Source organism: Leuciscus leuciscus (genome assembly GCF_965113295.1).
Source record: "Leuciscus leuciscus genome assembly, chromosome: 1".
NCBI lineage: Eukaryota > Metazoa > Chordata > Actinopteri > Cypriniformes > Leuciscidae > Leuciscus > Leuciscus leuciscus.
In genome coordinates this window covers 47,505,784-47,518,889 of record NC_138725.1, presented here as the reverse complement: position 1 = coordinate 47,518,889, position 13,106 = coordinate 47,505,784, and the positions used below count along the sequence as shown (strand labels likewise).

Here is a 13,106-nt window from a genome sequence, read left to right as displayed (position 1 = left end):
ACATTATAATTCTGAGCTTGTAATAGAAATCCACTCTTCTGCCAAGACTTCCATACTAATGAGATCAATCACCACCCATTTTAATTGTTTTTTCTTCATCTTCCCATCTGTCTTATAGGGCAACCAAAATGTTCCAGAACTTAATTGCTTGAGAGGGAGAACGAGAATGAGACGGGATTACTTCAAAGGATCTTTCTGCCACCAAACAAATAACAGTTCTTCCCACACAATCAAACAAATGTCGATTAGCAAGCATCACATTCCTCCCTCTCAGCCCAATTAGGATGGAAGTCTATCACACAAATATGCCACTGCTCAGGGACCTGTGAAATAAAGCTGGCTAAAGATAGCCAAGCTTTCACTGAGTCCAGGCCTTTCTGCCCATTTTCCAATTAAAGACCCTGATCTACTAATGAATAAGCAAGCCTTGACACTCAGAGGTCTCCAACATTAGGTTGTTTGATCGGACGCCTGGCTGTTCTTTGACGCTTTTAAAATAATTAAAGGATGACTCCACTTGAGGGAATGTTGTTTGGCTGTTTTCTTCATTTTTCACCACTTCCAGATTGAATTTGGCAGAACTAGCACCCAGTCTGATTGATGTGTATACCTTTTTGCTTACATATTAGGTGAAATGATTCATCCATGTCTTGTGGAAATCTCAAATATTGAACTGAGATTTTTATTGAACAAATCTTTCGTACAAATCTAACATTGTTTATTTCAGTTCTGTTTTAGGACAGCAGCTGTCAAACTGTCATAAATGCAATCTAACATGAGGCAGAAAAAGCAATAGCCTGTGAGCTTGGAAATGGGATAACGCAGTCTCGGGTTTTGATTGCCCGCAGCAAAGAATATATTCATAATGTTAATGCACAATAGAGTGGCTGACAGAATAATCCTCAAAGGCACGTAGTACTGCTCACTGTCATTCCAGTCTGAAGACAAATTTGTAATAAGAGGCAGCATTTGTCATAATACTCACATTTGCACATTCAAGACAGGCAACTTCTTGATAAGTTTTGTTATTTACTTGCAATCAGTACATGACATACAATTAAGAATTGACACCAAAGAATGGCAGCTTACAACAATAGCGACAGATTTCAGTTCAAAACAAGGTGAGGTAGGATCAAGAAGATTTGTATGATACGTTGGGAAATGGTAGAAAGTTCTTGAGAAATTGTGAATGTGAAAGTTGGTAACACTTTATTTTACAGTGTCCTTGTTACACAAGTTACATGAAGTTACTGTAATAATAACTATAAATTGTGCATAATTACATGCAACTAACCCTACAACAAACCTAATCCTAACCCTATAGTAAGTACATGTAGTTAATTAATATTACTCAGTACTTAAATGTATAATTACTCTGTAACAAGGACGCCTTAAAAAAAGTGTAACCTGAAAAGATGCATGAGTTCATAATGCAGTTTTAACATATGCACACTGAACTGTCGCTTAGACCTTTACAATCAAAGTTTGGTTTAAAATAAAGGGCCTGTGTATTACTGTCTCAACTCAACACAGTCTTAGTTCATCTACATCTAACAAACCTAAACTCCAGAAAGCTTAGTTACATATTTACAAAGATAATGTGTAGCTTAAGTGCTTTGCCGTGGTATTTCGTAACCCTCCGAATGAAGAAAATCTTTGAGAAGAAAAGCTTGGTGTATTGAGACAGTTGTTGGCACAGCAGGAGTTTAATATTTTCCTGTTAAACATTGATCAATCGTGCTCTTCAAAAATAACCTGATTTCTGTGATTCAATTAGACAGTTAAGTCTGATAGGCAACACTTTATGAAATCAAAACTTCAAATGATTTCAAACTTGAAGTAATTACAGTTGCTAAATGAGTCTCTGCATGGGTGTGCGTGGGAAAGGCTTACTGTGCATTGCAGAAAAATGTACAGTTCAATCTGCAAATTTCCCACTTGCTGTGGCCAGATGTGGAGTTCTATGGAAACCAAATTCCACATTTAATACCTTTCTGAAAATATAATCTGTTCGCAACTGAAGTATTGCTTTAATGAACAGTCTACTGAAACTCTTTAAATAACCTAAAAGGAAACCACAAAGTATCAAAGAAACAAATGTTTTGATACAACAATGCAAATAATAAATAATTAAAGTCATTAAAAAAATAAATTATATAAGTGCTTTTGTGCCTGCATGTCCCAGCCTGAAAACAAAATCTGTATCAAGACAGACACCCTCAATGGCCTGTTCCCATTAAAGTTTTAAGTCTCTTGTTTAGTCTCTTTACGCTTTCCCTAAGAGGTATGCGGGACCTAACGCAACAGTGCGGCCCAGGAGGAAAGATACTGATATGTGGCAGAACCGGATTTCACTAAATGCAACATGTTCCTGGATCTGGATGGGCTCCCGCAAAGTATAATTATCTAATAATAACAGCATGCACAATTCTGGAGATCTGAAGCATTGTGTGAGTGTGCAACACCAGAACAATACAGATTCTAACCAGACTAGGACTGAAAAATCCACTTAGACCTCTTCCTATGGGCTTTTGCTTGCAGGAACAGGACAAAATGTGAACGTTTTGGGCGGGAGCGGAATCAAATATATCATATTTTTGGTGGGAGATGATGTGAACGGGATTGAAAAATCCATTCTGCACAGAACTCTACCTTCCCTTACAGATGGTGGATGGCTGAAAGAATCCAGGCCAAGAAGGACGAGTGCAGTCCGACTGCACCGTATGGAGGAAAAGAAGCCTTCAGTGGACTTCTACTTGGTCAACAGTCTGAATAAAGCTGGGGGGGGGGGGGGGGGGGGGGGGGGGGGGTTCCTAGGCCTTGACCCAGCTCATTGGAACCCAGAAGGTCTCCCGCTCCAGTCTTTCTAGGATGCTACGTAGTTCTGCACAGGCACTGGCAGTGTCCTCCTTAATTAGGACCCGATCCACTAGATGACCATATTGTTGATCTATCTGCTGTGCAGACAGACGCATTTCCTGCAGGTCCTCTTCCTGAAAATGAAGAGATGAGAAAGTGTAGAGAATGAAATGAAAGAGATGTGTGAAGATGTGTGCAAAAATAATAATCAAGCTAGATATAACGTGCCTGTAGATTATGTGATTTTCCCATACAAACCTTAAGCTCATTTTTTAAAGCTAGACAATCGTGGCAATTTATTTGCAATTATTACTAAATGACACAATTTCAAGGCTGATTTTTGAGAGGTTGGGATAATTGTTGTTGATCAGTGCCACAGGGTTTCTTGAGAGCTGAGTGATGTAAACCTGTGATGAGACTTACTGTGATTCGCCCATGTTCACCCCCACCCGGCGAGGTGCCGGCACTGCGGCGTCTGCGACTCTCCGGGATTCGTGGTGTTACGAAAATGACATAAGGCTTGAATTCGGCTGTCCGCAGGGCCTTCAGAGCCTGTGGCAGGACAAACAACAAAACCAGTAATGTGAAGGGTTAAATGACACTATCTATATTTGTGACCCTGGATCACAAAACCAGTCATAAGTCGCACAGGTATATGTGTGGCAATAGCCAACAATACATTGTATGGGTCAAAATTATCGATTTTTCTTTTATGCCAAAAATTATTAGGATATTAAAGGGATAGTTTACTTTGAAATTAATTTTTGGTATGTTTTAGCTTACCTCAAGGGCATCCAAGATGTAGGTGTCTTTTTTTCCGCAGTAGTTTCAATTTTGATATTTTTAGGTCAAACCGTTCTTGTCTGTCAGTCATATAATGCAGGTCTATGGTCATTATCTCAAAACACAAGCACAGAGTCCAAATTAAAACAATTCCCAGTCGTCCAAATTAAACAATTCCCCATCGTAAGTAGTGTAAATGGCCTAAGACACGAAACGAGCGGTTTGTGTGAGAAAACGAACAGTATTTATATCGTTTTTACCACTTATACACAGCCATGTCCGAGTGATCTGATCTGACGTGTGCGTAGACTGGCTGCGTATAAGAGGTAAAAACGATATAAATACTGTTCGTTTTCCCACACAAACCGCTCGTTTCGTGTCTTAGGCCATCAATGTGTACTTACGATGGGGAATTGTTTAATTTGGACGACGGGGAATTGTTTTAATTTGGACTCTGTGCTTGTGTTTTGAGACAGTGACCATCGACCTGCATTATATGACTGACAGACAAGAACGGTTTGACCTAAAAATATCAAAATTGAAACTACTGCGGAAAAAAAGACACCTACATCTTGGATGCCCTTGAGGTAAGCTAAAACATACCAAAAATTTATTTCAAAGTGAACTATCCCTTTAAGTAAAGATCATGTTCCATGAACATATTTTGTAAATATATAAAACATTTGTTTTTGTGAGTGAATGCAGCAAAATCTCAAACATAAATGGACAAATTTAAAGGCATTTTTTGACAAAAAAAGTAAATTATGAGGTCTGTATGCACCGATAAACTTCATGTTCAGTTTCAGCCAGTAGCGGTAAAACATTAAAAATGCATGAGAGCAAGTTTAAGGTAAATTTCCTGCCATGTCCATAAGAAGGATTCTTGCCATCGGGGGTAAAGTGCTGTGTGTGGTTTTGCACAACTAATATGCTTTTTGCAATAGGCAAGTAGCTCCACCTGAAGGTGAAGCCAGTCAGTACATGTCAGCATTAGAGAAAGACTTCCTTTTGGCCAAGTGATACATGAAAATTGTAAATATAAACAAAGCAACATATTCAAATCTACAAAACATGTAATAAGACATATGGGTCACACTTAAGCTTAGGGTCCAATTAGGGGTGGGCGATATGGAACAAATATCATATCTCATATTTAATTTAGTCCTAAATTGCAAGGAGCTTTGGACAAAAGCGTCTGCTAAATGACTAAATGTAAATGTAAATGTAGAACAGCGCATCAGCACGTGAATGAAATGTTTAAACAGCAAGGCTTTAAAGCACATGCAAATAATTTACTTTTGTGAATTGCAGTATCCTGTGAGTGTAACTCGACCTCTGTGTTAACATGTGATGTGAATGTACATCGCGTTGTACAGTGTGTTGGGACGGAGGCGCCAGAACTGCAGCTGATATAATACACTGTAGCACTATACGATATTTCTTCAAAAGCAGATTGTGGAGACATTTTAATCGAACACGATAAAAAATCGTGATATCGCACACCCCAGGTCCAATTCTCACTGTTAACTAACTATTAACTACGACTTTTGCTTCAGTAAACTCCAAATAGTAGTTAGAAAGGTAGTTGTTACATTTAGGTGTATTGGGTAGGATTAAGGAAGAACATGAATATGGTCATACAAAATAAGGCATTAATATGTGCTTTATAAGTACTAATAAACACCCAATATCCTTGTAATATGCATGCTAAAAAGCAACTAGTTAATAGAGTGAGAATTGAACCCTAAATTTAAGTGTTTCCGACATAATGCTTTTGTGCATAATTTAAGCTGATCAGAGAATAGTTTTGCTGTTTTCATGTCAATTATAAATGATAATGTTTACAGTGGTTCTTGAATCAACACCCAGGGCAAAAGCTGCTGTTATTTACCTCAGGCTGTACGTCTACCAAACACATCTTGTTCTTGGCTTGAACGGAGCGGATGGCCTCTATACTGGTCCCATACAGATTTTCCTTATACTCTCCATACTCTATAAATCTGCAGACAAGTCAGGGTATGACAATTGGACAATATATTTTCAAAGCAGCAGTACAAGAAGACCACATCACAGCAGCACTCACTTGTTATTCTGTGCATCTGCATCAAAGGCCTGCTTAGTCACAAAGTGGTACTCCACTCCCTCCTTCTCGTGGCTCTTTTTGGGCCGTGTGGTGTCTGTGATGGAGGACAGAGAGCCAAAAATGTCATGTGGTTTAAACGGATAGTTGCAAAATGATGCTGTCATTTATTCACCCTTATGTTTTGCCAAACATGCATGGCTTTTATTTGTGGGGAACACAAAAATAAACATCTCAAAGATTGTTTTTCATGCAATTATAATGGGAACCGAATCTGCCAAGCTTCAAAAAGAATGCAAAAGGACCATAAATACGTAGTTCTCCATTTGTGTTTTTGCACCCAGTCCTATTTCACTTTCATACACAAACACACACACACATATATATATATATATATATATATATATATATATAGGCCAGGATATTCTTCCAAAATTTGCATTTTGTTTCATCTGAAGAACAACATGATGGTGAGTGAACAATGACAATTTTTTGTGATTTAAAATTTCACATAGATCATTTCTAAAGTCTAAAAACACTGGAAAGTTTGAATGTTAATGGTTTGAACTATGAGTGCATAATGTAGCTAGTGTATTTATCAGGAAACTCTTTTCATCCTGAATAGGAAATGAGGCAAGACCTACGGGGCACAGCCACAGCGTAGCGATGGGGATTTTCTGCAATGACCTTTTGCTTCAGCTCATTGATGCGTGCTCCCAGAGAACCTGCACAAAGATAAGCAGCAAGTTCAAATCAGAGCATTTATAGTAGTCTATGTACTTAGATTGCAACGTACAAGAAAAAAGTATTTCAGAAGATCACTTAGATCACAGAGACTTTCTGAAGCTGAGTAAAATCATTATTGCCACTAGGGGTCAGTGTATCATCAGAATGTGGGATGCAGGGAACTGTGTTGGCAAACATCTTCCTGATACAGGCAGTGGTTTATGGAAGGAATAGTGTAGCTCCTTAATTATAATAACTGATTTGGTATATTTTCTGGAATTGCTAGGTATGCCGAGTAAGAAAAGTTAGCTTCCTTGCTCAAGCTGCCAATGGACCCTTTTCACAGACAGTGTTTTTATATATATATATATATATATATATTTTAAGTATGTACATTTATAACACTTGACTCTGTATTATATTACCATCAAATGACAAGAAACTAGTTAAAGCTGCTGTGAGGGTGTTTCTAAAACAGCGGCTGTGGGAGTGATGGTAAAATTGATGTATTTCTCTCTTCTGCCTGCCGTTATCACAACATTATCTCTTTTTAAAAGTTGTGAAAACACTACTGTGGTGTTTTTCTTTTGCTATTTGAGCAAATGTGAACACAATAAATATATTTAATGTTTTCTCTCATTCATCACCGCTATAGAAGTTTACCTAACTATGATGTGTTCTGCTTCTGAGAAACCCGGAAATGTGAATTTATAATTATTTATAATTATGTTTAATAGGACACAAGGTTGACTGAACTGATAGGCTATTGTTTACTTTGTAAAATGGTGAGGACTTAGACAACCGCCGTGCCTCCCATTTATATTTAAAGTCTTTTTTTTTATATATATATATATATATAACAGTTAATCAGTGAGCAGTTTATTCCACCAAAATTAAACATTGCACAATATACACAGAATACAAAACTGTAGTTGAAATATTATGTTTTATATTATCTTACCAATGAGAACTACTAATCGGGGTCTCTCATTGGGCCTCTGCTGATAACGTGTCACTTCTTCATAGGTCAGGAACTCTGTGTCATTCTGGTCAGAAACATTGGCCTCTCCTGAAGAACCACGACGGTCCTTCCGACTTAGACGAAAACTTCTCCTTAAACCGGCTGAGAGAGAGACAGTCACAAAATCAGAAAACATTATTTATTACATGTCTAAGAGAAGAAAGAAAAAAACTAATTACAAGACAATTTGTTTTATTTATTTTCACTTCCATTTACAGTTTGAGGTCAGTAGGAGTTTTATATGTAGGAGTTATAAAATACAGTAAGAACTGCGAAAAGTTATTTATTCTGCTGAATTCTCAGCATCATTACTCAAGGTCTACACATGATCCTTCAGAAATTATTCTAATATGATTTGCTGCTCAAGAAACATTTCTTTAAAAACAGTTGATAATAATTAATTAATGTTAATTACTTATCACATAATATTTTTTTTAATGCATTTAATGCATCCTTGCTGGATAAAAGTATACATTTTTCTAATCCTACTAACCCCAAACCTTTGAATAGTAGTGTATATTTAATGTATTTATAGTTATAATGACAGAATAATGTGAAAGACAATCAAAAGTCTAATCATAGTTCAATTTAATTGATTACTCTATTTACACTCTTAAGAACTCACACTTTCACTTTGTATAGTAATGATACAGATAAAGATAAAATATTGAAAGCAAGCAGTGATTAGCCATAGTCTGACTCCAATGAAACTCCTGTATCGTAACTCTTATCTCCTGTAATCTTCACCCCACCCTCTAGGAGTATTGCTGATGTTATGAAAAATGTTGTAAAGGGTTTTATATTTCAGGACATGGAGGTTAGTGGTGGGAAGATTGAGGACTGTACCTGAGTAAAACTCCCAGGAAAACACCTGGCCACAGGAGGGTGCCACTGCATTACACTTCGAAGAGACTACAATGCGCATTAGACCACCTCACACTTGTGCATAAGCCACACACTGCCTTCAACAACTGACCCAAAATCAGTTTAGACTTTCACTTCTGAGATCATTTAGAACTGACCGTGAATTCTGTTGAAGTCTGCATCAGCACAACCCCAAAAGTTGGCCTGCTCAAAATCTGCACATTTCATCACAAATCAGCAGGATTTAAATATAGTCAAATGTGCTAAATGTAACAGAGTGCAGCACAACAACAAATTATCAAACAATATTTAAGAAACCTAAGAAATATGTTTTAAGAATGTTTTAAATGACAGATATTCGAGTTCTGACTAAATTTACTGGTGCTTTCTAATATTCTGTGGAGGCAGATTCCTTGCTGTCTTCAAAGCCTTTCCACTGTTATCTTTGGCACTTCCCAGTATTTACACTACTAGATTATTGAAATGATTCTAGGTCAGTGGCTAAGGGCTGAGAGTTGCCGTCACGCACATTAGCTATATCACACACTTGACTCAGTGAGTGAGTGCACAGCCAATCGTGCAGGGTGGAATGTGCAGAGTGTCCTATAGAAGGGCAGCAGCCTGACAGTGGTTTTGGAGGGGTGGGGTTTTTAGGGATGGAGGACTACATAAAGCAGAAGGCAGCAGAGAGGAATACATTCACATAGAGACCGGGCAAGGGAAAGTACTATACCTGCCAGAGGGGAGGAAGGTAAGGTCATTATTCTCATCTATAGTTTCAATGTAATCTAAGATTTGCTCATATTTGAACCAAAGGAAAAGTCTCACTAAGAATGATTTTCGCTTAATGATAGCATATGTGCCCTACAAGTTAGCATTCATCTGATCAAAAGTACAGTTAAACAGTAATATTATGAAATATTTTTACAATTTAAAATAACTGTTTTCTATATGAATATATTATTTTAAAATGTAATTTTCATCAGCCCTTACTTCACTCACATGCTTCAGTGTCACATGATCCTTCAGAAATCATTCCAATATGCTGATTTGCTGCTCAAGAAACATTTCTCGTTGTTATCAATGTTAAAAACAGTTGTGTTGCTTTATATTTTTTCAAAAGTTCAAAAGAAATTACAAATTGAAATAGAAATCCGTTATATATAAAGCTATAAATGGTTTACTGTCATCTTTGATCCATTTCAGTCTTTGCTGAATAAAAGTATTAATATCTATCAAACTATCTTTACTGACCCCAAACTTTTAAAGGCTAGTGCATATTTAAAGTTACATATTTGGCTATTATTTAATCAGTTACTATTGATATGATCAATAGAAAAGTAAAAAAAGTAAAACTTTTTAGTACAATGTTAATTTTGACAGGCAAACAGCAATCCATAACAATCCTAATGTAGATTTTTTTTTTTTTTTAAAGAGGCGTCTTTGCGCTAATTTAAATAATCACATCACATGCTATTTCAGCGTAATAACCACTTGGGAAAAATTTTATACATTACAGATGATTGGTGAACAATAAGGTTTCTGTGCTGAAAAATTGCACCAGTGATTCAAATATCATAGCTACTTATTCGAGCCAATCACAGAAAGTCACATAAATCTAAACTTTGTCAAGCATATCTTCACAGATCGTAAGAAAGAGACTGGTGAAGATAGATGAGAAGCTGTCAGCCTGTTGGTTGTCCCCACTAACACATATTTATAAAGGCCTATTTATAAAGATTTCTGCATCTGCTACACATTCTGTAAATAGTGTAATAGCCTGTGAATGAAATATCTAACACCATATGAACTGAATATCACTTCTCTTTCTTCACTCTCTTAACAGCTCCTCCAATTAGCGTCATTAACTAATGAGACTTGAAACATGCTAGACATGTTTCTAACACTTTTAACTCAGAGGGATGACAACGCTTTCCTCTCTTTTTATCAATATGTGAGCATTGCAGAGCATGATTTTGCCTAGAGCTATGAATGTTTTACTTGTAAGTCAGAGTGTTGGAGTTCTCAATCCCTCCAAACCCGTTTTAAAACCACTCCATCATAGACATTACTGGTTTCAGACAAGGATATTGGTAAAATATAAGTGACATTAAGTGGGGAGTTAATTAAAGTAAAAGACTGACTGTCTGAAAATAAACTCTTATTGCATTTAGGTAAAATGGAATTCACATTATTTGGGTCTAAAATGAAACTGAACAAGGTTCCTAACATGTCTATCAAGGTAAGGGATAGTGTAATATCAAACAGAAATAGTGTTCATTATCTTGGCTGTGTCCTTGACAATGATTTGAGTGGTGCAAGTATGGCTATGAAAACTTTAGGTAAGGTTAATGCCAGAACAAAATTTGTTCGTTTTATGGATAAACAAAATTTAAAACTACTTGCATCATGTTTAGTTCAATGTCATTTTGAGTATGCATGCATTTCTTGGATGTCTGATTTGTCTCGTGTATGGTTGGATAAGTTACAGAAATCGCAAAATAAATTGATACGGTTGGTTTTAGGTTTTAATAGTTTTGCACATATTGATGTATCTCATTTTAGATTGGTTACCTATAGAAAGCAGAGTAGCACATTTTAATCAATAAAAGAGCTCCTACATATTTTAACATATTTCTCTAGGGTAAGTGAGAGACATCTTTATAATACTAGGTCTCATGGATATTACATTATATTGTTTTAAAACTATGTATGGTCGTAGGACTTTTGAGTACTCAGGGGCTCAATTGTGGAATTTGTTGCCTCTGGAAATCAAAAGTATTTCTAATATGGTTGGTTTTAGTGTGAATGTTAACAGTTGGTTATTAGATAGGTTGTTTTAGTGATGATTTTGTATTAGTGTATTGTGTGGATGTTTAATTGTGATTGTAAAATTTGCAAATGTGGAAACCTATTGTAGCTTTGTATTTATAATAGTATGCAATGCCAAAGTAACCTGTCACTATGAGTGAAGTTTGTGCTTTAAATCAAGGACCGCAATGAAACCAAGTTTTTAACTTTATTGTGTTATCCTAGACAAATGTGTATTTCACTATTTTTGTCTTATAAATCAAATCAAATCAAATTAAACACTATCATGTGAGCAAGAATTCACCATGGTAAAACCACTGCTTATGTGCTATATGTAATTAAATGACTAAAAATGAATACATTTTATTTTATTGTAATCATATTATTTCAAATGAATGTTATATTAATTGTATTACTGGAAAGGTGTTAATCAAAATTACAAAATCTTTTGTGAAGAATAATGACAGACAAATGTGACGGGTGAACAATGCTTGTCTCTGCCACGGAATAAAAGAGATAATTGAGATATCACACAATTCTGGCTTTTTTTTCTCAGATTAGCACGTTTAAATCTCGCAGATATGACTTTTTTTCTCTCAATTGCATGTTTATATCTCACAATTCTGGCTTTTTTCTCAGATTAGCACATTTAAATCTCTCAAAAATGACTTTTTGCTCTCAATTGCGAGTTATGAACTCGGAAACAAAGTCTGAATAATGAGAACTTGCTATTGTGAGTTTAAAAAGTCAGAATTGCTAGATATTGGAAACAAGCTTGCATAATTTTGCTCACAATGGTACATAAATTGCATAAATGTTATTTTACTTAGCCTACATAATACATCTTTTACTTTAGTGGAGTTTCTTTCATTGAGCCACTTGACCACTTCATGTTTTTTTACTGATCGGATAGCTATCAGATCCCAGTTAAAACTGTTCCATTTACACTTAATTTCCACATAAATATTTCTCTGCAAAATGAATACAAGTCCGATCTTCAATTCCCACGCCATATGCAAATAAAAGTAACAGATAAGCTATGTGTAGCAATTTATTTATCATCTGCTGGTTTCAAGATCAAAGAGGAGTGAGAGCAGAATCAGCACTAGTCAGAGAATTTAGCATTCACCACTTTTAATGAAGATGACATGTGTGTTGAGCTTCAGGATGAGAGGCAAAACGTTGAGTTTAATTTGCGGCAGTTTGTGCGTCTGCTTGCTGAGAAGAGAAACTCATCTCCAGCGGGCCATATGGAGATGCGTGTTGTAGCGGTGTTGTATCTGGCTACTCCTTTTCCTAACCTACACATTTATTTTTTACCATTTTGGGTCGGAGTGCAATCTGTCTCAGATGCATTTTGAAGGGCATTTACATCTGTTCTTTTCACAATTCGATATCAATCCGATCAGAGGAAACATGAAATGACCATAAACAGGCCCACCACTGAGTAAGGAGCGCGAAATGTAAAACCCGGCAGTGATTACTGAGGAAAAATTGCTGTTGTTCCGCTCCACTCACATACTCTTTCTATTACTATGCAAAATCAAAGGTGTGGAAAATAAATAAATAGCAGCCCGCTTCTCAGTCTCTCTTCCAGAGAAACATCAATGCACCACTGCAAATTGGCTTCTTCACAGTCTAAGATTTGAGAAAGCTAAAATTCCCTTCACGCTGCTAAAAACCCAATCCGGCCTCCCCTCATCAAGGCCATAGCTCTTGGCACAGAGGCAGGCAGCAATAGATGCTCATTCAGGCAGAAGGTTAGTACATTTCAGATTTAGCAGGCGCTGCCTGGGTACAGGAGAGGGCATGCAGTTTCTCACCTATGTACTGTCCATTGAAATAGCCCTCACAGTCACAGTCTTCTGTAGGGAGGCAAGCAGGGAGAGAGGGAGTGAGCAGAGGAGATCAGGAGAGAAAAGCAGGGCTGCAGAACTACAGTTACACAAGCAGGTTCAACGA

At 36.6% G+C, this 13,106-nt stretch overlaps 1 protein-coding gene across 6 annotated transcripts in view; it reads right to left on the bottom strand.

Moving 5' to 3' along the window:
• Window positions 1-737: 737 nt before the first annotated feature.
• The window catches only part of mpp3a (MAGUK p55 scaffold protein 3a), a 28,348-nt gene continuing 15,979 nt past the window's right edge, over window positions 738-13,106 (bottom strand). For 2 of the 6 annotated variants that reach the window (XM_082175602.1, XM_082175603.1), the window contains 6 exons: window positions 7,410-7,571; window positions 6,367-6,447; window positions 5,726-5,819; window positions 5,534-5,642; window positions 3,283-3,411; window positions 738-2,993 (listed from right to left, as the gene is read on the bottom strand). In XM_082175602.1, the coding sequence (XP_082031728.1) occupies window positions 2,814-2,993; window positions 3,283-3,411; window positions 5,534-5,642; window positions 5,726-5,819; window positions 6,367-6,447; window positions 7,410-7,571 (755 nt within the window). In that variant the 3' untranslated portion in view covers window positions 738-2,813. Of the gene's footprint in view, window positions 2,994-3,282; window positions 3,412-5,533; window positions 5,643-5,725; window positions 5,820-6,366; window positions 6,448-7,409; window positions 7,572-8,315; window positions 8,382-8,491; window positions 8,549-12,967; window positions 13,010-13,106 lie in introns of all 6 variants that reach the window. The other 4 variants (XM_082175598.1, XM_082175599.1, XM_082175600.1 and 1 more) reach the window with 4 other exon arrangements.